This window comes from Myxine glutinosa, chromosome 5, assembly GCF_964187855.1.
Source record: "Myxine glutinosa chromosome 5, kmMyxGlut1.1, whole genome shotgun sequence".
In the NCBI taxonomy this organism is placed as follows: Eukaryota; Metazoa; Chordata; class Myxini; order Myxiniformes; family Myxinidae; genus Myxine; species Myxine glutinosa.
Window position 1 is genome coordinate 171,778,937 of NC_136265.1, and position 26,254 is coordinate 171,805,190.

The 26,254-nt window shown below is 44.5% G+C and overlaps 1 protein-coding gene across 2 annotated transcripts; it reads left to right on the forward strand.

The window, feature by feature from the left end:
- FH (fumarate hydratase) lies at window positions 1-24,119 on the forward strand. 2 transcript variants are annotated; one of them, XM_068115555.2, is made up of 11 exons: window positions 1-190; window positions 1,416-1,553; window positions 2,828-2,938; window positions 3,024-3,200; window positions 3,304-3,486; window positions 4,172-4,337; window positions 14,644-14,750; window positions 14,957-15,053; window positions 15,188-15,315; window positions 15,505-15,658; window positions 23,521-24,119. In XM_068115555.2, exons 1-11 carry the CDS (start codon window positions 83-85, stop codon window positions 23,661-23,663), a joined length of 1,512 nt encoding a protein of 503 aa, XP_067971656.1. In that variant the 5' UTR covers window positions 1-82; the 3' UTR covers window positions 23,664-24,119. The 2 variants fall into 2 exon arrangements, with proteins under 2 accessions (XP_067971656.1, XP_067971655.1); XM_068115554.2 differs by having other exon boundaries at window positions 28-190; window positions 14,957-15,068.
- Window positions 24,120-26,254: the final 2,135 nt, after the last annotated feature.

Sequence of the window (26,254 nt, forward strand, 5' to 3'; positions counted from 1 at the left end):
ATTGGGCGTGTCTTCGGTAATATTGGCGCCAGCCATTGGTCCGCTGTCTGCACTACGGTCCCGCTGAGTAAAGGCGCGAGCGATGTTACGCTCGCTGGTTGTCAGGACCTTTCGAGCGGCCTTGCCCCGCGTTGCAGTTACCGCTTTGCCGGAGCGAAACAACTTGCCACAGAATACGGTTCGCATGATGGTACGGACGGGTTTATTAACACTTTTGCTTCGATTAACGGCGAGGTCAAAGGCATTCCAAGGAACTGCGGCGTTGTCGACCTGTGTACATGCGCGAGACCGGATGTGATGTGACTTGTAAAGACGAGACCATATTGTACAGTAGCAGTACATATTGAAATGGAGCTGGGAATAGGTGACCCTTGGCAGTGGCCGCAGGCGATCCACAAATATAACCACTTAATGACGAAAGAATCGTATTTAAACGTCATCTGGTGCCATCTGTAGTCCTATTTGTGCGTGTTGTTGAAATAGAACTGGAGATGGCAGCAAAAGATCCACAAATAGAGTAGGGCCTATCAAGATGGGAGTGGGTGGGCCCTTGGTACAGTACAGTGTGTAATGTCCACAAATAGAGTATCAAGATGGGAGTGGGTGGGCCTTTGGTAAAGTACAGTGCAGTACAGTGTGTAATGTCCACAAATAGACCTCCCCCAATGCTCGTTCGTAGTGAATTGTGCCACTTGAGAGGCAACACCCCCTTGTACTTGTAGAGACCCTTGTTGTGCCCCTGCCAGGATGATCAATAAGTATAACTTGCTGGACCTCATGTTGACCCTGAGATTCCTTTACCCAGACCATGCCCAACTTCCCCCTGAAAGTTTACTACTATTGTTTACTCTAACTCGGTCCAAACAAATTTACTTTGCTATCAATTAATTTTTTGTTTAATACTTGAACTTTGAATCGTTTAATAGGAAAGATGAAATGGTACTTTGCATGTTTTTTTTTCTTTCTATTATATCGAAATCTCAAAAAATGTATGGACAGATTTGGACGAAACTAGGTGGACAGGTTGGGTGTGTGACGAGGACAAATTGATTCGATGTTGGTGAAGATCCTGATGCGAGAATTAAAAAAAAAATTTTTTAAAGTGATTCTTCACGATTGAGAGATGGGGCCAAAAACAATATATCGCATGATATCTCAAAATGTTTTGGATGGATTACACCAAAACTAGGTGGACGAGTTGGTTAGGTGGCAACAAGAAGCCGATTTGATTTTGGTTCATGTCCGGATCCAGATAAATCCTGATTCATGAAAAAGTGATAAAAATTCCACGATTTTTATTTCACGAAAATTTCACATATTTGAGGCTTCGAAGTTCTAATAGCACGCGTTGTTCATTCTTGCGGTTAAAGACATAACCTATTTCGCTAGCTCTACGTGCTGTGCTTTATTTGCAGGGGAGTGATGAAACCGGATTCCGGATGGAGTCGGACTCCTTCGGTGAGCTGCGCGTGCCCAATGATAAATATTACGGCGCACAGACCGTTCGCTCCTCGATGAATTTCAAGATCGGAGGGCCCTCCGAGAGAATGCCGGTGTGGAGATGTCGACGATTGCTCTCCATGAGCCCAGCTGCTTTGAATTTGTTTTCTTGTAATTGTTTTTGGTAACTTATTAATGTATGCACTTCATATTTTCACTGTAACCTGTGTATGGCATTCCCCCCACCCCCAAGCCCCCGTACATGCACCAGGCGGTGGCTTGCTTCAGTCATTTATCTTTTTTGACTTCAAAAGGGCAATCCACATGAGTAAGCAACAATGGTGGAGTTCCTCCCCCAGCCCCTATCTCTCACCTTCCCTCCCAAGCATCCTTTATTTGCAGCTCTCTTCCTGTTTTTCCTTTTCATCCCCATGCTTTATAAAAAATATATATATTGGGGGATATTTCCAGCTCTGTCTGTTTGTCTGTATGTATGTATGTCTGTCTGTCTGTCACACTATCTTCTCCTAAACGGTTGGGCAGAAAGGCTCGTTATGATCAACACATCAACACATCAACACATGGCACAAAGGTAAGGGGTGTTGCAAAACATTTTACCTTTTTTTTCCCCGCGAATGCGTGCACAACCGTAACGGGTTCTCGGGGGAAAAAAAAAGGTAAAATGTTTTGCAACACCCCTTACAAGAGCACACATCAACACCCCCCCCCCTGGTACATGCCGTAGGCGGTGGTGACTTGGTATCACAGGGGCCAATATGGGAAAAATGATTTTAAATCAAAGTTTGACATTGGGCTTTTCCCAGTGAAAACTTTGCCATCTCTGAACTCCTTTTGGTGTTAGAGTGGGGATTTGCGATGGCGTACCATCAACTTCACTCTCGTCTTGATTTATTTCCCCCTCTTAGCTTACGTCATATCTCGATGGCCGCTTATCTAACCCAATACAAGGGTTGTATAATGATAATAAGAATGAGTTCCCTTACAAAAAACTCTGATGCAGGAGGAGGTCATTAGGCCCATAAATGTCCGCAATATTATTACCAACCTATGGTTTTGTCCATGCTCTGTCCTGCAGTTGATGTGTTCCCCCACCCACACTGTTTATACTGTGCTTTTCATATCAAGGTCTTTTTGTAGTATTAGTTGTACTTTGTACGATAAGAGATCATGAGCATCTTTGCTGTAATGGGTTGAAATTTTCCATGAGCACTACGCTACTTCCTTTGCCACTTAATTCAGGTTTATCCACTTAACCTGTTTAATCAGCTTGGTCAACCCAGAACGGGGAAGCTACCATATTGTGCAAAGAAACCCGACGATTTTTACCATTCATTTTTACAAATCCACCTTGTTTCATCTGTTCTAGATTCCATTGATCAGAGCCTTTGGTGTCCTGAAACGTGCAGTTGCTGACGTGAACAGGGAGTTTGGTCTTGAGCCTCATATTGCTGATGCCATCGGTTGTGCTGCGGATGAGGTAGTGTACACGAGTGATGTAAATTCGCTCCTTTCTTTCTATGGCCTCGCATGACGGTCGCAGTTGACATGTGGTGACTGCGCAGGTGGCCTCGGGGAAGCTGGATGAGCACTTCCCACTGGTCGTGTGGCAGACGGGCTCAGGGACACAAACCAACATGAATGTGAATGAGGTTATTGGAAATCGTGCCATTGAACTTTTGGGAGGGACGCTGGGTAGTAAGAACCCTGTTCACCCGAATGACCATGTCAACAAAAGTCAGGTAAATGTGCGTGTTTTGTGGCTTTTCTGGGGTTGTTGGAGGGAAATAAAGAAAAATGCTTGACTATCATCTTCATTTGTATCGCTTAACTTGCCCTTCGTAGAGTTCCAATGATACATTCCCCACAGCCATGCACATTGCGGTTGCCAAAGAGGTGAACGATGGTTTGCTTCCTGGACTTATACAGCTGCAAGACGCTCTACACAGAAAGTCCTGCGAGTATGAATCTGTCATCAAGATTGGTCGCACGCACACACAGGATGCCGTGCCACTTACGCTAGGCCAGGCAAGGACGGGCCCTGTATGACACACACACACGCGCACACACGACTCCTCAGCTAACCGACCAATAAATAAGAAACGGGACGTCGTGCAGAGCACAATACTTGCAAATTCCCATGGATACATCAAATTTTCCATTTCGTTAAGATTAAAATTGACAATCTTAATCAAAGCTCGGGTCAATCGGATTAAAATTGCTGATTTTTCAGATGAAGATTGATATTAGACTTTGACCTTTTGACCTCAAAAATATTTGGTTTCCCAATTCAGTGATGCACTTTGCAATTGCTGTTTAATTTTCGAGTTAATGGGATGAAAATTGATGATTTTGGAAGTTTGACCTTGAGTTGACCTTTGACCGTTTAACCTCATAGTTGGTTTCCCAGTTTAGTGCATTGATATGCAAATGCTGTTCAATTTTCAAGTCAAGCGGATGAAAAATGACAATTTTAGAAACTTGACCAAGATGACCTTTGACCTCAATAGGTTTCTTCCTTATGACCAACTCTACCATCTGATGAAGTTTCGTGAAGATCGGTTTAAAATTTTGTCACTTGTAGGCGACTGACATACAGATTACAGACAAACAGACAATAACGCACAAGACCAACCAATATACTTTAAAAATCTTCGATTTTTCAAGTAATAAATTATCTTATGCTGTTGTAAAACTCTACCCCCATCCAAAGGAGCTTGGTGGCTATGTGCAGCAACTGAGGTACGGTGCAGAGAGAATTCGAAGAGCATTGCCACGTGTCTATGAGCTCGCCATCGGTGGCACTGCTGTGGGAACGGGCCTCAACACGCGCATCGGCTTTGCTGAAAAGGTGGCAGCGAAGGTCGCCGAACTGACCGGTACGCCACTTATCTTTATGGAGTTTGCCTTAAAATTGGCCGATTGTAATCACTTGCAGTGTTGGTGCTCAATGCCCAATGTTGACATGCTTCCTTGTTCATTTGGTGGTTACTGAACACTGCCATTATTACCTTCGCAAAAGCGGAAGGTTATGTTTTGATCGCTGTGTATTTATTTGTATGTCTGTGTGTGTGTGTGTATGTTATTCGCATAACTCAAAAAGTATTCAACCGAATTGCATGAAATTTGGTGGGATGATTGGTTATTATACGGGACACATTTGATTAGATTTTGGGAGCAATCGGGTCAAAGGTCAAGGTCACGAAAAGGTCAAAATCGTATTTTTACCAAGTACAGAACAGTAGCTGCGGCGAAGGTATGCGCTCTACCGAGTGCCCGTTCTAGTCTTTTAAGTTTTTGATTAATATTGATATACAACAACATGCATTTTAAGGCCATTTTCCCTGCTAGAGTGGGGGTTAGCCTTGCGGTCCCCATGACAATCTTCTCCATTTTGCCCTATTTTCTGCATCTCCCCTTGTTAACCCCCTTGCCCGCATTTCTTCTTCCACCATCTTTAGCCAAGTCTTTCTCGGTCTTCCCCGTCCTCTACTTCCTTCTACATTCATTTCCATCACGCTTCTCAACCAATCACGCTTCTTCTCAACCTTCTCAACCAAATCTAATCAATTATATTGATTAATATTGATAGGAGAAACAAAATCGATCGCGTACTAACAAGCGAGGCTTCTAGAAGCAATTGGTTCTCCACTGCACACACAGAACGACATTATATTGAATGATAAAGGCAATGTTCTAATGAGACATTTCCTGCATATGCATTTAACTCGTGAATGTTTGTTATCGATAGTCACAATTTTGTAATTGACTGCACATCTCAAGTCTCGCTCCTCACTTCTCCTGTACTTGGGACGACCTTCAAGACTGCTATCCCACTCTTCCCTCCAGGACATCAAGCAGGCGGTGCACCTTCTTGTCATTCCCCATCCTTACCCACAATCATTATTATCCCCCCACGGCCCACACACCCCCACCCTCCCCATTATATCACCTGGTGTTGGCCTAATGGTTAGGGCGGTGGGCTTGGGATCCTAAGGTCCTGAGTTCGAATCCCGTTGAATTAACGCCAGGTGGGGTTGACTCAGCCTGTCATCCTTCCGAGGTGTCGGTAAATACCAGATAACTGGTTATAGAGAGGCATTGCATCAGCGGCAGATGCACCCACAGAAAGATGATGCAACCAGCAGCTGGGTGGCTGCACACGAACCACCCACCACCCCTCATTTAACCTTCCCCAATCCAACTCTGCTACTTGCAGGTTTCCTTGTTATCTTCCCTCCCCTTTCTCTCTTTTCCTGCTCATTCATTCTCTTGCTTATATCCAAGAGTTGTCCTGCTGCCCTATTGTCACTTTATGCTCTCCGTCACCTTGCTCTTCCATGAACATCTCGCTGGACTTGCTTTTGAGAGGGTAGTGGGTTCAAATCCAGTTGATGGTAGTGTTTGCAAAATTTGGATTCCACATGTCAGGGAATGACCTGGCTTCATAAGATTTTTTTATTTTTTTTACGTTCAGGGCACTAAATTGCTACGGGCCATTTTTGTCGAAGTATCATCGGGATTAGTGCAGACGTACCATTCACATACAACCAAATAAGTCCAATAAAGGGGGCACCAGTAGGCCATTTCAATTTTGCTTGTCTTTTTGCATTTTGTTTTATCTTCCCTTTTTAACAAAAACTTGGTGAATCTTTGCTCTGCTGCACAACTGGTGAGGAAACATGGTACTTAAACATGCAGGCAGAAAGCAAAACGTTAAAACTTTTGATGGCCTTGATGTCTTCGTTTTGGCTGTCTGTCATTTTTATGCCTCCACCCCCGAAGGTGGCCGTCGGCATTATGTTTTCGGGTTGTCCGTCCGTCCTAAACCTCGTTTTCTCAGCAACCACGTGTCCAATTGAGACAAAACTTTCAGGGTTGGAGTGACACCCATGCAGAATGTTTTTATGATCATTGTGACATCATAGGTCACGTGGTATGGCAGCCATCTTGGATTAAATGCAAATAATTAACAAATTATTTCTCGGAAACGGCTGAATGGATAAATTTGAAACTTGACACATTGCCAAGTACTCCCAATGGGGAACAAAAGCATGATAATGATGTCATCATAGGTGAAGTAGTATACCAGCCAAAAATGTTTTAATCGAATTCCTTATCCTAAAGATCTGAAATTGCATGCACATGATCTATGACCCATTTGTATTGAAATGTTAAATTTATGACATCATAGGTCACATGGTTTGGCAGCCATATTGGATTAAACCTAAAGCCTCAAAAAAAATCTCCCAAACCATCAAATCGATTGACTCGAAACTGTACGTGTGTCATTGACCAGGCATGTAGATTAAAAGGTTATCAAGAAAACATAATTGGTCACATGGTGTGGCAGCCATATTGGATTGAATTAAAATATGAAATAATTATATCTCTGAAACTGCTTACCCTATCGATGCAAAATTTTACAACTATCATTTAACACCACTGTTGCATGTAGTTTGAAAATGATGTCGTAGGTCACGTGGTTTGGCAGCCATCTTGGATAGAAAAACAAACCTTATCCGATCAACACGAAACTTCACAAACGTGATCTCCTTCCCATACATATGCATAGTGTACATTTTTAAGGTCATATGTCATGTGGTATGGCAGCCATATTAGCTTGAAAGCCAATATTTAAAAAAAAAAAAATCCCTTCTCTGAAACCGCTTCACCCAAATGCCGTTGCACATGAACCGTGAACTTGAATGAACGTGAATGAACCGCCTAAATGCACAGATTTATCCCATCTCGTCTTCAGTTGTCATATCCTTCCCTCCCGTCCATGGTACACGGAATCTTGTGGTGAGGCTGTTGCCCAGAAACAACTTGCCTTCGTCTCCTGGAAAGCAAATCCAACGGAAGGAAATCTCATTTCCTTTCACAAAGCCCGAAACAAGTGTGTGTCCACCCCGAGGTGAGCCAGGAAACAATATCTCTCCGTTCTCAAGACCGAACTCTCTTATCTGTCTCCCTCTTCCAAATCCTGGTGGCGTCTGGTCAAATCTGTTTCTGGTGTTTGTTCCCCCTCCATCCCCTCCCTTACCTCAAACGGCTACACAGCTGACTCCGCACGTGAAAAAGCTGAATGCCTCAACTCTGTGTTTGCCTCTAAATCTTGTGTCCCAAACCCATCCCTCTCTGTAGCCACCGTACCCAGCTGCTCCTGGACTCTGTGTCCTTTCCTCCTGACGAGGTGGAAAAGTTTCTGTCAACCCTCGACTCTGATTCTGCAACTGGACCTGACGGCATCAGCCCACGTGTCCTAAAATCCTGTTCTTCCGCTCTTTCACTCCCTCTCTCTGTTCTCTTCACCCTCTCTTTTGCTCAAGGTCAACTGCCATCTGCTTGGAAATCAGTCAACATCACCGCTTTACACAAAAAGGTGCAAAAACAGATCCTAGCAACTACAGACCAATCAGCCTTCTCCCAATTATCAGCAAAGTCATGGAATCCATCATTGCTTCGGATATGAAATCTTTCCTCTTCTCCAATGGCTTGATCTCTGATCATCAATTTGGTTTCAGACCAGGTCACTACTCTGGACATGCTGCTTCTGCTGTCTCAACAATGGATGGAGCTCCTCAATGCCAAACAGGAAAATAGAGCTGTCTCCCTCGACATATCACGTGCCTTCGATACGGTCTGGCACCCTGCTCTGCTCACCAAACTCTCCTCCTTTGGTATCCATGGAAATCTCCACGCATGGCTGGCAGACTTCCTCTCTAGTCGTAGTCAACGTGTGGCCCTGAATGGGTTTCTCTCATTTTCTCTTCCTGTTCAGGCTGGAGTTCCCCCAAGGCAGTGTTCTGGGCCCTGTGCTTTTTCTGGTCTTCATCAATGATCTCTCTGACTCTCTTGAAAATCCTCTCTATCTCTTTGCTGATGACTCCACTCTCTGCCGCTCCATTCCTCATCCCTCAGATCGGCAGTCTGCAGCCTCCTCACTCTCTGCAGACCTGGACAAAATCGCAGACTGGGCAAACAAGTGGAACATGTCTTTCAATCCTGACAAATCTCACACTCTTACGATGTCTCTCCGAAAAGACTGACTGGACAACCCTCCCATCTACTTTCTGAATAATCCTCTCCAAGAAGTTCTGTCACTCAAGCTTTTGGGTCTCACTATCTGCCATGATCTTTCCTGGGAAAACCACATTTCCAAGCTAGCCTCCAAAGCCAGTCGCCGACTGGGCATCCTCCGTCGTGCGAAGTCCTTCCTTGGCTCACCTGAGCTCCTCACCACATACAAGGCTTTCATCCGCAGCTCAATGGAGTACTGCTCTCCCCTCTGGGCTGGTGCTCCTGCCTCACACTAGCTCGTCTTCACGCTGTTGAAACCAAAGCGTTCAGAATCATTGGAATCTCCCGCGATGACGCTATCTCTGAGGGCCTTTCACTTACTCACCGCATGCAGGTTGGTGGTCTTTCCATCTTCTACCGACTCCTCTCCGGCCTTGCTCCCCCAGCTCTCTCTGGGCTCTGTCCCCCAAATATTCCTACAGGTCGCACAAGATCTGCCTGCAACCCTCTTGTGTTTAAACTGCCAAAATCAAGACTCTCTGCTCACCTTCACTCCTTCATTCCTCTTTTCTCCTGCCTCTGGAACAAACTCCCTCACTCTCTTCAATCCCACTCCTCCCTCCAGGTCTTTAAAACGGCTGTTCACCACCATCTCTTATCTTCCCCAATCCAAAACCTTGATCTTTTCTACCCCCGCTAATTTCACCCCAAATCCACTTTTTTGAGGTGCCGACTTCTTTCCTGGAAGTCCTTGGTGTCCTTGCGTTTTATGCCTATCCTGCCCCCCCCCCCCCCCCAGGCCCTCCCACACATCTCCCGATGTCCCTGCTCTCAAATGTTGTGTTTGTGTGCTTCCTCCCCTTCTCCCCCCATCTTGTCGACCGCTCCCCTTTTTATATACTTTGTTTGCTTGTTAGTTTGATTTGCTTGTTTGATAAATGTTAGCTGTTTCACGAGCCTCGACTCTGTATACAAAAAAAAACAAAAACAAACAAACTGAAAACAAAAATTTTGCAAATATCCGCTAGCACCGTTGTTGCATATAGTTTGAAAATGATGATGTAAGTCACGTGCTTTGGCAGCCATCTTGGATAGAAAAACGAACCTTATCCGATCAACACGAAACTTCACAAATGTGATCCCCTACCCATTCCTATGCAGAGTGTACATTTTTAAAGGTCATATGTCATGTGGTATGGCAGCCATATTAGCTTGAAAGTCAATATTTAAAAAAATCCCTTCTCTGAAACCGCTTCACCGATCGATGTGAAACCTGTCATGGCTGGTGAAAATGTGATACTTGAAAACAGCTGAAGGGATTTAAATCAAACTTGTTTATTTTTAGGACAGTGAACGAGGGCATCTACCTGTTGTGGGACTATGCGGAGGCATATTGGTGACACAGTCGCATTGCTCTAGTTTTGGAATTAGCACTGTCATCTCCGCTGTGCACTGATAGGTGATCCACGTTGATCGACAAATCACAACAAAGTAACCTTTTCCCACAGTGTTCCCATGTTGTACCCATGTTGTACCCATGTTGAACGAGGGCATATAGCCATTGTGGGACTATGCGGAGGCATATTGGCGACAGTCGCATTGCTCTAGTTAGAGATGTTTCATGCAAAGTGGTTTGTGAAAATGTTATAACGAGGATCACATTAAGCCTGGTGTTGGCTTAGCGGTTAGGGTGCCGGCTTGGGATCCTAGGATCCTGGGTTCGAATCCGGATCGATCGCTGAATTAACGCCAGGGGGGTTGACTCAGCCTGTAATCCTTCCGAGGTCAGCAAATTGAGTACCAGCTTGCTGGGATGAATGATCACGGTGTGTACCCCGATTTCGAATAGGTACACCGTATCCCTGCGCATTGTAAGAGGCGACCAAGGGTTGGCGTCAGGAAGGGCATCCGGCCATAAAAACATTGCCTCAAACAGGGAACCATGATTGTCATGGGGCCTGCAAGGCTAACCCCCGCTCTAGCGGGGAAAATGGCCTTAAAACGATCATTCATTCATTTTTCACATTAAGTAATTTGCAGTTTTTGAAATTTGAATTTACTTTCTCTTACTCTACTGCTGCATTCACCTGCATTTGACCAGACTATCTGTGGGATTCTAATCCAATGTCATCACTGTGTGATCATACCCATATCGTAATAGTTCAAATAAAATATGAACTACAAAAAGCTTCATCTTAAGTTTGTTGATTCCAATTGCAAAGCATGTTGTATTGTTTTCTAGCAAAATTCTTGCTTGTCCCCGGTATTCAAATTCAACCGAATCGAAGTGATGTTGTCACTCCGTTCATTCAAGTTGCTTGGTACGAGTCAGAATCCGGCGAGTGACCTCAATGCGACCGTAACAATCAGCAGGGTCAGCCATGCCGGATTACGGTCCTTTCCACATCCAATACCATACCCGTGGGACCATCGACAAGCCAAGCATTACACTAAATGGTACCACACACCTCATCTCTGAGTGAAGCCGGAGAGGTGTGGTACAGTCAGGATTTGTGGTGTTATTTGCCACAGCCAATTAACCCTCAACGGGCTTCCATAATTGTCAAAGCATGACGCCGACGGCCCAAATTGACCGCAAAAATAGGAAACTTGATTAATATCAGGAGGGGTGGGGGGAAATAAAGAAGCAAGCAATAAAATTATAATTCAATAAACACCCCTTACACACTACCGAACACATGCGCCCATGGACCAAGGGACGACGAAATTCACAGAACAGAAACACTGGGCGATGCCTAACAGGACACTGCAGGACTTGGAGGAGGCACGAGCAGGAACCAAGGCAGTTGGTAGCTGTGAAATTGGCCTTCTCTGCAGCTGCGCCCAAGCCCCGACAGGCACCTCTAAGGAGATGGAGAGGCGTGGCAAGCTGGGTGGGGCCGTGGCTCTGTCACGCATCTCTGCAAGATGGCAGTTTCTCTCTAGGCAGAGTCTGGGTATCTCTACCTTCCCTCTCTGCGTCCATGCCTTTAAATCCTCCAGCCCCCACCTCAGCAGTGATGTACCGCGCCTCTCCCCTCTCACTTACCATTGGCCCTGATGGCCTGTATGATGGGCGAGAGGACCATCCGACCCGTCACCCTTTGCAAACCTTCCTCTTTCCTTGAACGTGACCGACAGACACTTTCTTGCCAAAACTAGCTCTTTAAGGCCTGTTACGATGCTAAAAAGAACAAAGGACGAGTTCCAAAGGGTAGTTCACATAAAACATAGGCTCATTGGAATGGGGATTTTTAGACACATACACTGGGGAGGGTGGACCTCCTCTGTCTCACTCTCGAGCTCGACATACAAGCAACGCATATCTAATATTGCAATTAATTACTTTACACTTATTCTTCTAAGACATTCAGGAACTAACTAAACGATACTAAGCAATGTTAATCCTTAAGAGTCATTTCCACAACTACATAGTCTGGGTTATGTGCCAGGAATCTGCCTTGTGGAGCATGCTGTCGTTTTTCTAGCTCACCTGGAACGTAGTTCCAGGGAGCTTATGGGATGGTGCATCGTACGTCTGTCCGTAAACACTTGCAACTTCTTCTCCAAAACCAATGATGGGATTGTGACTAAACTTGGCACAAATTATATTTGGTATGTGTTTGTTTTTCACACGGCATTAGAAAAATCAGGGTTTAAGGGGGTCTACCGGGGGTCAAAGTAGATCCAGGTTTGACCACCCAAAATAGGAATTTGCTTTTTCCTCTGAATCTTTCTGAATTTTCCTCTGAAATTTTTCCTCTGAATCTATGTCTGATGTCATTACAGCGGCACGGTGGCTGCCTCTCCACACACTGCCATTTTGATTTATATGCCGTTCATGCCGGACATATCATCGAACCTGTCGTATATCACAATCGCCATGCTCTACCTTTACGTTTCTGATTCAGTGTGAAACATAAACAAACCGATTGTTAAAATGACCATGAAATATCGAAAGCATCGGCATTACATCTCTTCCAACAAAACGGTACGTACCCAACCATTGTGGGGTATAATCTAGATTACAGTAGATCTTCCCTCAGTTCTGCAAGTAAAACTTATCTCAGGATGTCTGTATTCCTCCAAATTTCTTTGTTTAATGTTTTAAACATCATTAGCGACTGTTTAAAAAGCTAATCATGTTTGTGGTTTATAATATTTTACAAGCCCAGTTACGCCGCTGTTAGACTTCCGGTCTTGTTTTTGTTTGTTTGTTTGTTTAGTCCTATGATTGCGTTAGTATGATTGTACATTCTGCCCTGTCTTCCAGCAACCATTGAAATTGGTTTAAAATACCTTTAGTCAGTGCAGTATACTGTTTATTCTACCAGGTGAATGCCCAGGGGTATTGCCCTATTTTCCCTCGAGATTTCAACATAATTATTTAGGCCCTGGGTTCCGATTGTGAAATATGGAATCGGATTTCGAATATCAGCTTTTAATAAGCGTCTATGATAGATTATTCAATCTTGCCAGGAACCAATCACATTGCACCTAGCCTCACACACCGCCAATCAGTGTAACAGCGAATGGACAGCCATCTCTGTTTTATTTATACAGTGCATTCAGAAAGTATTCAGACCCCTTCACTTTTTTCACATTTTGTTATGTTGCAGCCTTATGCTGAAATCGTTTAAATTCATTTTTTCCCTCGATCTACACTCAATACCCCATCATGACAAAGAGAAAACAGGATTTTAGAAAGTTTTGCAAATTTATTAAAAAGAAAAAACTGAAATATCACAATAACATAAGTATTCAGACCCTTTGCTATGACACTTGAAATTTAGCTCAGGTTTTTTTTGTTTGTTTTTTTTTTTTTTTGGTAGTATACTGAATCGAGGCTCGTGAAAGAGCTGACATTTACTTCACAAACAAATCAACCAGACAAACAAAATATATAAAAAGAGGGAGCGGAAGACAAGAGAAGGGGAAGCACACAAACACTTAAATTCACGGAAGCCTCTCCTCAGTGAAAGACACATCAAAGCCCGCTTGGAGTTTGCAAAAAAGTACCTAAAGGACTCTCAGACTGTGAGAAACAAGATTCTGTGGTCTGATGAAACCAAGATTGAACTGTTTGGCTTCCGTCTGGCCACTCTGCCATAAAGCCCAGATCGGTGGAGTGTTGCAGTGATGGTTGCCCTTCTGGAAGTTTCTCCCATCTCCACACAGGATCTCTGGAGCTCAGCCAGAGTGACCATCGGGTTCTTGGTCACCTCTCTTACCAAGGCCCTTCTCCCTCGATTGCTCAGTTTGGCCAGGCAGCCAGCTCTAGGAAGAGTCCTGGTTGTTCCAAACTTCTTCCATTTAAGAATTATTGAGGCCACTGTGCACTTGAGAACCTTCAATGCAGCAGAGATTTTTTTTGTAGGCTTCCCCAGATCTGTGCCTCGACACAATCATGTCTCTGAGCTCTGCAGGCAGTTCCTTCAACCTCATGGCTTGGTTTTTTCTCTGATATGCATTGTCAGCTGTGAGACCTTATATAGACAGGTGTGTGCCTTTCCAAATCATGTCCAATCAATTGAATTTACCACAGGTGGACTCCAATCAAGGTGTAGAAACATCTCAAAGATGATCAAGAGAAATGGGAGGCACTTGAGCTAAATTTCAAGTGTCATAGCAAAGGGTATGAATACTTATGTCAATGTGATATTTCAGTTTTTTCTTTTTAATTAATTTGCAAAACTTTCTAAAATCCTGTTTTCTCTTTGTCATTATGGGGTATTGAGTGTAGATTCTGTATCTTCTGTATTTTGTATCCTCATCAATCTGTGGATTGATGAGGGAAAAAAATGAATTTAAATGATTTCAGCATAAGGCTGCAACATAACAAAATGTGAAAAAAGTGAAGGGGTCTGAATACTTTCTGAATGCACTGTATATACTGTATGTTTATATACACACATACACCAGCCACACAATGGCAAGGAAGGACGAGTATGCCTTTGGTTTATAGCATAGCCATATTCCCTACACGTAGATTGAATCGAATATTGACTGCCTTACTTCTTGAATCTCATTAATACATAACTTTTTAGTATCTGCCACAATGGCTTCATGAGTGGAGTTTCCAATGACAAATATGCTTTTATGATGTGCAATTGTTGACCTTCCTTTCCCTTTTCCCTCCTTCCTCAAAACACATGGGATCAGGACTGCCATTTGTGACCGCGCCAAACAAGTTTGAGGCTCTTGCAGCGCATGATGCCCTGGTGGAGATGAGTGGAGCTCTCAACGTGCTTGCATGTAGCCTCATGAAGGTGTGGAAGGGTTGCATTATTATTCTATACTCTGTGGATTTGGAAAAAAAAAAATTCTTCATTTGCAATAGGAAAATATTCTCAGAAATGTCCTGCTAGGATTATTTTGGATATCGGTTACATCATTATTTTCTGAAAGAACCTTCTATTTTTTTTAACTTTCTGAAATGTCAAGCACAAGTGTAACTGAGAACGAATGTGTTCAGGTAGGGAATGACATCAGGTTATTGGCTTCTGGTCCACGCTCTGGCCTTGGGGAGCTGATTTTGCCAGAAAATGAACCGGGCAGCAGCATCATGCCAGGTGGGAAACTAGGAGGTACACTTGGGCAATATAAACGAATACTTGAAAATGCATGAGGGAATGGGGTAATGCTTTGGCTGGGAAATCTTGCTTTGAGTGGTGATGGATAACATGGAGGATTGTTGGGCCTGCAGGAAAGGTGAACCCAACACAGTGTGAGGCTATCACAATGGTGGCAGCTCAGGTCATGGGTAACAACGTGGCCACTACATTCGGAGCCAGCAGCGGTCATTTTGAGCTCAACGTTTTCAAACCCATGATTGTAAGACTTTTGAAACCTTTTTCACATTTGAGGCCGAGCATAAACTTGTACTGTTACCAAAATCTTTGATGCATGTTGGAGTTGCCACCATATGTTTACTTTTTTCACTCCTATCTCATGGATTTAATTATGCAGGTTGGCAATGTCTTTTGCCTGTCCAACCTCCTTGCTATCTTGTATATGGGACAGGTACGAAACGTGCTGCAGTCGGTGCGGTTACTAGGAGATTCGTGCCGCTCCTTTGCTGACCACTGCGTGTCTGGCATGCAAGCAAACCATGAACGCATAAGCCAGCTGATGAATAACTCTCTGATGCTTGTAACTGCGCTCAACCCGCACATTGGTACGGCTTCTCAACAATTCCCTTGTACATTCCCACGCATGTCATTGGTGCTTTTCACTCGAGATCATTTCTACTAGTCTCCATAACCAATTTTAATGGCTAAGTTGTTGGGGCTTCCCAGCCTCCAAGCCGTTTGTTTTTGCTCAGGTTATTATTTTGACACGTTTGATGGACAAAAGATGACCTGCAAGGAAAGGCAAGCATACATGGCAGGAGGTTACCAAGATTAAAAAAAAAAAAAAAAACTGGAAATATGAATTCACATGAGCTGCGACCTAAAAGCCATAAAGTAACACACTTGGGCAGGTAGTGGTGCACATTTGCACAAGTGAGAGAGTAATACAAGTGATTAGAAGAAGCCAGTCCTTTGAAAGCTCAACGGCGAGGGAAGAGGGGAATTGGGGGGAGAGAGCTCGGGGGAAGGCGCAGATGTTTATAAAAAGGGCAGGGGGTGCAATAACGGATGAGAGACGGCATAAGATTGAAAGACCACCAATCATTTTACAGAGTGACCACAAAGTCCCCATGCACGGTTAGAATTTAGTTACAATTAATCTGTATGCTCCCCTCCATTCTCTGCACAAATTTGAATTTTTCTCCATGTTCTTCTGGACATCTTCTACCATGTTGAGGGTTGGAGGTCTTAAAATCAGCCCATGACAGCTATTTTGAGATCTTCAACTGTTGTTAGGTGGAGATGAGAAATTTCCTCTTTCACAATGCCCCAAAGCGAGTTGTCACCTGTTGTTAAGTCCGGACTTCGAAGAGGCTACACTATCTCAGATCCACGTCCAAACCATCGTCCAATGAATTTGCCATCAATATATTCTCTAACTGCGAGAGCATAATGTGCTGGTGCAACAGCAGGATAGCTGTTGCCTCGAGACCTCTCTCAGAGTTGTGGAACAAACCACATCTGAAGTATGTTCAAATAAGCAGTGTGATTGACGTGAAGATCGGTTGAAAATTGTGACTTGTAGGCGACTGACAGACAGACAAAGAGACAGAATGAAAAATCACTCATAGAGCGACACTTGGCAAACGAGAACAAAGTAGAATGGCACTCTGTAGAGCATCCTTTTGAGCTGAAAAATAATTAGTGGTTGAATTCAGTGACCTAATATGCAAATCGTTTTCAAATTAAGTTAATCGGATGAAAATTGACAATTTTAGAAATTCGGCCTATGTTGACCTTTTGGCCAATGTTGATCTCAAAAATAGATGGTGGTTGAATTCAGTTAGCTTATATGAAAATCCGATTCAGATTTCAAGTCAATCGGATGAAAATTGAGGATTTTAGAAATCTGGCCTATGTTGACCTTTTGGCCTATGTTGATCTCAAAAATAGATGGTGGTTGAATTCAGTTAGCTTATATGAAAATCCTATTAAAATTTCAAATAAATGTGATGAAAATTGAGGATTTTAGAAAATAAGTGGTTGACCTTTGGCCTATGTTTACCTTTTGACCTCAAAAATATTGTTGTGTGGCTCCCCTTGGTTAATACCGGGAGAGTCACGGATAGCCAAAGCCAGCTTTTTTTTTCTTTTTTTTTGTATACAAGGTCGAGGCTCGTGTAAGAGCGAACATCAATCACAAAAAAAAACAAACGGACACACAAAACATACAATAAAGGGAGCAGGAGACAAGATGGAGAGAGAGGGAAGCACACAAGTACAACAGCAGAGAACAGGGACATCGGAAGATCTGTGGGAGGAGGCATGGGAAGGCAGAGGGGGTGGGAGAGGTATGAAACACATGGACAGTGCAAGAACTTCCAGGAAAGAAGTCGGTATTTCAAAAAAAAGTGGATCTGGGGGTGAATTAACGGGGGTAGAAGATATCAAGGTTTTGGATGGGGGAAGATAAGAGATGGTGGTGAACAGCTGTTTTAAAGACCTGGAGTGAGGAGTGGGATTTAAGAGAGTGAGGGAGTTTGTTCCAGAGTTGGGAGTAGAGGAATGAAGGAGGGAAGGTGAGCAGAGAGTCTTGATTTTGGCAATTTCACCAGAAGAGGGTTGCTGGCAGATCTTGTGCAACCTGTAGGAATATTTGGGGGACAGAGCACAGATAGAGCTGGGGGAGCAAGGCCGGAGAGGAGTCGATAGAAGACAGAAAGACCACCTACCTGCCTGCTGTGAGTGAGTGAAAGGCCCTCGGAGTTAGCTTCGTCGCGGAAGATCACCAATGATTCTGAAAGCTTTGGTTTTAACAGCGTGAAGACGAGCTAGGTGTGAGGCAGGAGCACCGGCTCAGAGGGGAGAACAGTATTCCATTGAGCTGCGGATGAAAGCCTTGTATGTGGTGAGGAGCTCAGGTGTGCCAAGGAAGGACTTCGCATGAATGAGGATGCCCAGTCAGCGACTGGCTTTGGAGGCCAGATTTGAAATGTGGTTTGCCCAGGAAAAATCATGGCAGATAGTGAGACCCAAAATCTTGAGTGACAGAACTTCTTGGAGAGGATTATTCAGAAAGTAGATGGGAGGGTTGTCCAGTCGGTCTTTTCTGAGAGACATAGTAAGAGTGTGAGATTTCTCAGGATTGAAAGACATGTTCCACTTGTTTGACCAGTCTGTGCTTTTGTCCAGGTCTGCAGAGAATGAGGAGGCTGCAGACTGCCGATCTGAGGGATGAGGAATGGAGCGGCAGAGAGTGGAGTCATCAGCAAAGAGATAGAGGATTTTCAAGAGAGTCAGAGAGATCATTGATGAAGACCATAAAAAGCACAGGGCCCAGAACACTACCTGGGGGAACTCCAGCCTGAACAGGAAGGGGAGATGAGTGAAACCCATTCAATGCCACATATTGACTATGACCAGAGAGGAAGTCCGCAAGCCATGCGCAGAGATTTCCATGGAAACCATAGGAGGAGAGTTTGGTGAGCATAGTGGGGTGCCAGACCGTATCGAAGGCACGTGATATGTGGAGGGAGACAGCTCTAATTTGCTGTTTGACATTGAGGACCTCCATCCATTGTTGAGACAGCAGAAGCAGCATGTCCAGAGTAGAGTGACCTGGTCTGAAACCAAATTTATGATCAGAGATCAAGCCATTGGAGAAGAGGAAGGATTTGATATCCGAAGCAATGATGGATTCCATGACTTTGCTGATAATTAGGAGAAGGCTGACTGGTCTGTAGTTGCAAGGATCTGTTTTTGCACCTTTTTGTGTAAAGCGGTAATTTTGGCTGATTTCCAAGCTGATGGCAGATGACCTTGAGCAAAAGAGAGGGTGAAGAGAACAGAGAGGCTGTGAAAGAGCGGCAGCGCAGGATTTTAGGACCCGTGGGCTGATGCTGTCTGGTCCAGTTGCAGAATCAGAGTCGAGGATTGACAGAAACTTCTCCACCTTGTCAGGAGAGAAGGACACAGAGTCAAGGAGCAGCTGGGTACGACTGGATATGGTGGGTACAGAGAGGGACGGGTTTGGGACACAATATTTTGAGGCAGATACAGAGTTGAGGTATTCAGCTTTTTCACGTGTGGGGTCAGCTGTGTAGCCGTTTGAGGTAAGGGAGGGGATAGAAGGGGAACAAACACCAGAAACAGATTTGACCAGACGCCACCAGGATTTGGAAAAGGGAGACAGGTTTGAGAGTTCAGTCTTGAGAGTAGAGAGATATTGTTTCCTGGCTCTCCTGAGGGTGGACATACTTGTTCCGGGCTTTGTGAAAGGAACTGAGATTTCCTTCCGTTGGATTTGCCTTCTAAGAGGCGAAGGCAAGTTGTTTCAGGGCAACTGCCTCACCACAAGATTCCGTGTACCATGGGCGGGAGGAAGGGTATGACAACTAAAGACTAGATGGGATAAATCTGTGCATGAGAGAGAGCAATTTACTTTGGAAGAATTCCCAGGATGAGTTGATGTCAGAGGCAGTAGAGATGGGAGACCAGTCCAGATGATTGATGGCTGCTTGAAGACCGTGCCAGTCAGCCTGAGTGAAATGCCAGTCGTCGACGCTGAGGAGGCTCTCTGAGAATGGAAAGAGAGATGTCCACTTTAACAATCATATGGTCAGATGAACCGATTGGAGCAGAAGAAGAGCAGCAGCAGACATTTGCAGGGAAGTTTGTCATAACCAAGTCTAGAAGAGAAGATGCTCCGTTGCCTGAGATCCGGGTCGGGAAATTGAGATTGTGTCAGTGCCAATGTGTCACAGAAATCCTTTGCTGAGGAGCCAGGGCTGGTGAGAGAGGTACCCACACCTAGCCAGCTGGCATGATGACAATTTAAATCACCACATATGAGGAAGAGAGAGTTGGGATGAGTAGATAGAAGTTGGTCCATGTTATCAGACAGCGAGATGTAGATCGAGTCATCACTGCTTGGTGGACGGTACAACACACATATGAAGAAAAGGTGGGAGCGAAGGGGAAGCCGTAGCCAGAGGTACTCCTGGGGGTGAGGTGGAGAGAGGGCAGTGCAGGGAGAGTGAGGAAGAGTTTTTGATAAAGATAGCAACCCCACCTGCAGGACGAGGCTAATGGTCTATTATACCGGAGGAGGGAGTAACCGGGGAGAGATATTAAGGAATAAGCGTTCAGTTCAAATAGTTAAGCTCCAAGGTGTTCAGTTCAAATAGCGGATTTCACTGTATATGCATGGGAGGAAGAAAGAAGAAGAGGAAGCTGAAGCGCTTACCTGAGCGATCCCGCCGGGCAGTCTCAAACCTGCGGAAAATAAACTCAAACAAAAACCCGGTTTGGAAATGTACAAAAACAAATAATGAAAGGATTTATTAAAAGAAATGTCGATAACAAGAAAATGCGACTAAAACTAAATTCCTATAGAATCCTTCACACCAGACTTATAACACAGACAGACACAGGAAGAAAATAAACTGGAAAATAATGGTGTGTAGTTTATCGTACACACTTAGCTCTGATCAGCTCGGGGGGGGGGGGGTCTCGCCAAGAATCCAAGTTGTTGTTGGTCGTTGGTGGGAAACAGGCCTCACTCACGCAGTCCCAAGCGTTCGTCCACGCGTCGTTTCTGCCTGGCAAAAACCCAGCACGTCTCCCGATGGCGTCTCCAATCACTTCCTGGAGCCCGTCGTCCAAACACAAACGCGTGAAGGAGAAGAACAAGGGAACCAGAGGAGAGCAAGAACAGGGCAAGATCGGAGGGTCGGAGAGCAAGAGTCCAGGGTCAGAGGGCAAGAGCAAGAGAGAAAATGTCGGTCCTCGAGTTCTTTTAACGTTGGGTCGTGATGTCATTAGCGCTTCTCCACCAATCAACGCGCCGCTTCTTGCTCGCCTCTGACGTCCTCGGTGGTCCTTGCCAAAAGGCGCTCTGCTTCCTCCTCGGCCTTCCTTCCACCAATCAGCGGGTAGCTTCTTGCTCCGCCCTGGCCAATCACTAGTCCCTTCTTACCTCGGCCTTTCTGTTGGTCAACTCCCGCCCAATAGAAAGTTGCTTCTTGCTCCGCCCTGGCCAATCACGACTCCTCGAGGCATGTCTTCGGCCTGCCTGTCTTCCGTAGCGATGTGCGTCCATCGGCAGTGTTCCGAACTGTCTTCCTGTTGGTTTTATGGTTATTATTTAGTGCAATTAATGGGCATTTCTCACTGGTGTCTATGCTGCAGTGCCAAAAAGGACAAAGGATAAATCACATAGGGTAAAACTTACAAGGAATAATCTATCCTTATGCCCTAAGCTAGTTAACATGCCCCGCACCCTCGTGACTGGGACGAAGATACACCTTACTCCACCATGTAATAAGTTCTGTTTAGCCGAATGTCGATGGTTCTTACCCGACATCCGGAGCATGATACCTACACAAATCTACCTGACTCTACATATCACTACCCGACAAACATAACAATATATAGGATTTTGTCGGACCACAAACTCTACCATTTGGTGAAGTTTCGTGAAGATCGGTTTTAAAATGTGACATGTGGGCAAGTATAAGTGAGCGGACAGACAAACACACACACACACACACACACACACACACACACACACAAACAAGCACACAACCAGACACACAAACCAGAGTGATCAACATACTTGTCAAAAATATTTTTTTGCCAAGTAATAAGTAATAACACACAAGACCAACCAATATATACTCAACATCAAAAGAAACTTATCAAATCTTTAGAAGGACACTCATTGAAATCCTCCACACAGAAATGAAAAATATTTTAACACAGAGGTAAAGTTCAGCTATCTTTACTAAACACATGTTAATAAACAAGAGGTTGCCTCAATCACAAAAAGCATGAACATCACAAGGGGTGGTGCAATAAATGTCACAGCACTGCAACACAAAGGCACGCACCTGAATAGTCAAAACAAAATGACACAGGAATGGACACAACATTCCAACAGTCAAGGACAGAATGACAGCAGTCCTCAATATCGTGTGTGTCCTCCCTGAGCTGTGATGCAGGCTGTACACCTCCGACACATGCTCTGTACCAGGTGTCTGATGTGGTCCTGGGGAAGTCTGTCCCACTCCTCCTGCCAGCCTTGAATGAGCATTTGCCGATTGACAGCCGTTGATCTGACAGCCAATGCAAGAAGTCGACCAAGCTCATCCCATAAATGCTCAATGGGATTGAGGTCAGGGGAATAAGGCATCCAAGGCATCACTTCAACACCCTGTTCCTGGAGGAAGTTGGTGGTCAGGCGAGCAGCATGGGGTCAAGCGTTGTCCTGCTGGAAAACTGCGATGTCAGGATGGGCCTGGAGAAATGGCAGCAGATGAGGTCTCAAAACTTCATTGACATAACGCTGACTAGTGAGATTGCCTTCGATGACGACCAGAGGTGTCCTGAAACGGGTGGAAATGCTGGCCCATACCATCACACTGAGTCCTCCCCAACGATTGATCTGGTGAATACAGCATGATGCATACCTTTCCCCACCTCTGCGCCATACCTGTTGATGCCCATCAGCAGCATGGAGGCAAAATCTGGACTCGTCGCTGAACAAGACTGCACTCCACTGTTGCTGTGTCCAGGGGCGATTCTGCAGACACCATCTTGGTCTGTTCTGCAGATGCAGTGTGTTCAACACTGGACCTCTGCAAGGACGTCTTGCCACCAGGCCCTGACTTCTCAAGCGCCTCCGCACAGTAGAGACACTGATGTGGTTGTTGTGGCAACCTTTTGTCACTGCAGCTGTTTGCGTCGCAGGGTGGAGTCGAACACGAAGATGCTGCAGCACAATCCAGCGGTCTTGGTTTGGGGTGGTTACCCGTGTTCCTCCTCTTCGTGGACCATCATTCACAGTTCCAGTTTCACCGTAACGCCTGGCCAGGTTGGAAATTGCAGGCTATGAGCAACCAAGATGTTGGGCAATTGTTCGCTGGCTTACACCAGCCTCAAGCAGCCCAATTGCCCTTAAATGTTGTTCAGATGTCAGGTGTGGCATCTTTCTGAATCTTTCTATAATCTTTCTGATTCATCATCTGAATTTTCTTGTTGTTTTCGCTGTCAGAAGCCTCTAGAGTGACTATAGACAGCAGTAAATGAATGTCTAACCACGAGAACTGAAGGATTTCATTATGAGGGTCATTATTTAAAGGGAAAGATCCCTATACAGAACCACTCAAGCATGCCATTGTTGATCAACCAGGTGATTGAAGTGAAGTTCCCGTAACATAATCAGCCATTACAATTGAAGAAACGTGTTTGAAAAGCTGCACATTTCAAAAAATGAAAGTGATAAGTTTATTTTGATGTTCAGTTTACTTGAAAAATCTTCGATTTTAGCAAGCAATAAGTAACAGACACACTTATGCATAGGGACTTTGTGGCCACTCTGTACAATGAGAAAGCAGCAGGCTATGTTCATGTTGTCACACTTCTTGCTGACAAAACCTTTCGTACTGTGGTCCTTCCCCAACCCCAGGTTATGACAAGGCAGCGCAAATTGCTAAGAAGGCGCACAAGGATGGTACCACACTAAAGGAGGCAGCCCTTGAACTTGGCCTCCTTACCAGTGAGCAGTTTGACCAGTGGGTGAAACCCCAGGACATGCTCGGGCCAAAGTGAGGTTCCTGCTGTTCATTTTCATCCACATGACTACTGTTCCAGCACATCAGACGCGAATAAAGTTGCATTGCTTGTTCGTTGTGATCACTTTGTGCAACATTGCTGGCATGGGATCGATTCTTCTTCTTCTGCTTCTTCTTCTTCTTCTGCATTGAGCCGTATTTTGGTAAAAGGGCAGACATTGGAAAATGTTTCTGTTTTTCAGCCTTGTTTGCAATTATTTGTATGAAATGTGAATCGTGCTTTCCAAATAATTATTTACACCCAATATTCGCAGTGGGAAAATTAATTGATGTTTTGAAAAATGTTAGAAGAAAAAGTACTTCAATTTCGTTTTTAAAAATCCAACTTTGTGTGAATAGGGAGGGAAGGCAGGGTGGAATCCACATGGAATTCTGAACCACCTTTATTTTGAGCAATGTCCATAATGTTCTGGTAAAAACATTTTATATGGTGCTTGATCATGTGCTCTTGACTTCTCTTCCAATAAGTGGCCTACTTATTTTATTTTGTCAAATTTGGGGTCTTGTAAAGTTTAGTCGACGTGTTTCCTCCACCTCAACTATCAGAATTTCCAAAATTGGTCACATTGTTTATGCAGCTTCCATCTGTGCCAATCTTAGATAGTGATGTTGCTACCGAGACATAAATCGGTTAGAAGAAAAGTGGATTAAAGCCCTTCATTACTGCAAAGCACCATGGATCCAAAGGTGTTGTAAAAAGAGGAGAAACATGTGGAGGTTTAAGCAAGTGCAACCTGAACATTCTCACCTGAAAGTAAAGTACCACCACTCTGTTCCTTGCTTCCCCATTCTCTGAAACTGCTGCACAGAAGCCATTTCCCACTGGCTCAGAAGCCATTGCCCCGAAGACCCAAAACAGCCTGAAGACCCCAAAGACCCTTTCGACTCAAAAGACCCTTAAATATGCTGAAGAACCAAAATACCCCAAAGACCATTAAAGACCCAGAGGAACCAAAAGACCATTAAGCCCCTGAAGACACCGAAGACCCAAAATACCCTTTAAAGGCCCAGAAGACTCAAAAGACACCGCCGAAATGGTCAAAGACGTCTATCCCTCTGAAACGACCGAGAGCGTGCCGAATCACGCCAGTAGTAATAATATAGTAAATATGACCATAACATGATAATCTCAATGTCATGAATGCAAAGTTAATGGATTGAAGCGGTGTATGGTTCATGAATCAATGATGAGTGGTGTACGGTTGTATACTAACAACCGTGGAAGTAAGGAATTCGCCTTGGTTTTTTTGATAGCATGTTATTAACCCAATCCTCGTGGGGTATATAGATTACAGTAGATCTTCCCTCAGTTCTGTAAATAAAACTTACCTCACGGATGTCGGGATTCTTCCAAATTTCTTCATTTAGTGTTATAAAGAGCATTAGCGACTGTTTGAAAAGCTAATCATGTGTGTTTGTGGTTTATAATATATTACAAGCCCGGCTACGCCGCTTTGGACTTTGTCTTGTTCCTGAAGAATTGCCAGATGATGAAATCTCATGAGATTGTGATTTTAAAGGTTTTTTAAAATTTACTTTTAACATTGTTCTTAATGAACGGCAACAGGAGTGTTAAGAATGGGAAGAAAGGGGAAGAGCTTTAACATTCAGTTATTAATTGTTATTTACTTTTTACATTGTGCTTTTCTTAACAAACGGGAATAGGAACAACGCAGGCATTATGGGCCGAATGGCGACCTCCTTCACCAAAGTTCCTTGTGTGTTCTTGTATAACATCATCATCATCATTTTATGGCCATTTCCATGCGTGCATGTGTAAGCCATGATTCACCTAATAGCTGCTTCGCCAAAAGGAATATTTGAGGCATGTTTTTTGTGGCCGGATGCCCTTCCTGACGCCACAATATAATGTCGTTAACTGAAAGAAAGGGGCAGGACAGAGAGTTGGGCTTGGGAGGGGGCAGCAGAGTTGGGAGTGTAAGGTTGAGGTGGGGAGGGGATAGGGAGGGTTAGAACCTGGTCAGGAGAGAGTTGGGGATGTGTAGTGGGGAGGGAATTTGAAGTCTTGGGAATGATGGGTGGCTTGTGGACTTGTGGAGAGGGGGAGGGGGGGCGGGAGGGTGTTTGAGGACTTGTACTTGTAATGAGGAGGGCATTTCAAGGCAATGTGAAGAGAGGATTGAAGACCTGGGGGTGAGGTTTTGGGGAAAGGAGGGGTTGAGGAATTGGGGTTGGAATGGAGCAGGGTGTTGAGGATTTGGTCACACTTTACATTATACAGAATTTCCGTGGGTGCATACCAATACAATTATAATATCGTGCTGTCGCGTTTCTGGCGATTAAAATCTTTCCAAGGAACGGATAGCCGAACAAGCTGTTACTCCGAAGCTTTCAGTTCAAATGTATGGCGGTGTTAATACACGCTGGGGTAACAAAGAAATGCCGGTAACAAAGAAACGCACGATCAAATATTTTCCTAAATTGGGAAGTCCCCACAAACAGACTTGAAACACAGACACAGGGAAAGGTAATTGAAAATAATGTGTGTGGGTGCACTTAACTCTGATCACTGGTGGGGTCTCGTCAGGGGTTGTTGGTGGGAACCCC

Coding starts and splice junctions, on each gene's coding strand:
- FH (XM_068115554.2), top strand. CDS start 83: ATGTTACGCTCGCTGGTTGTCAGGACCTTTCGAGCGGCCTTGCCCCGC. Junction 191..1,415: donor AGAATACGGTTCGCATGATG/GTACGGACGGGT, acceptor CTTTATTTGCAG/GGGAGTGATGAAACCGGATT. Junction 15,316..15,504: donor ACGTTTTCAAACCCATGATT/GTAAGACTTTTG, acceptor TATATGGGACAG/GTACGAAACGTGCTGCAGTC.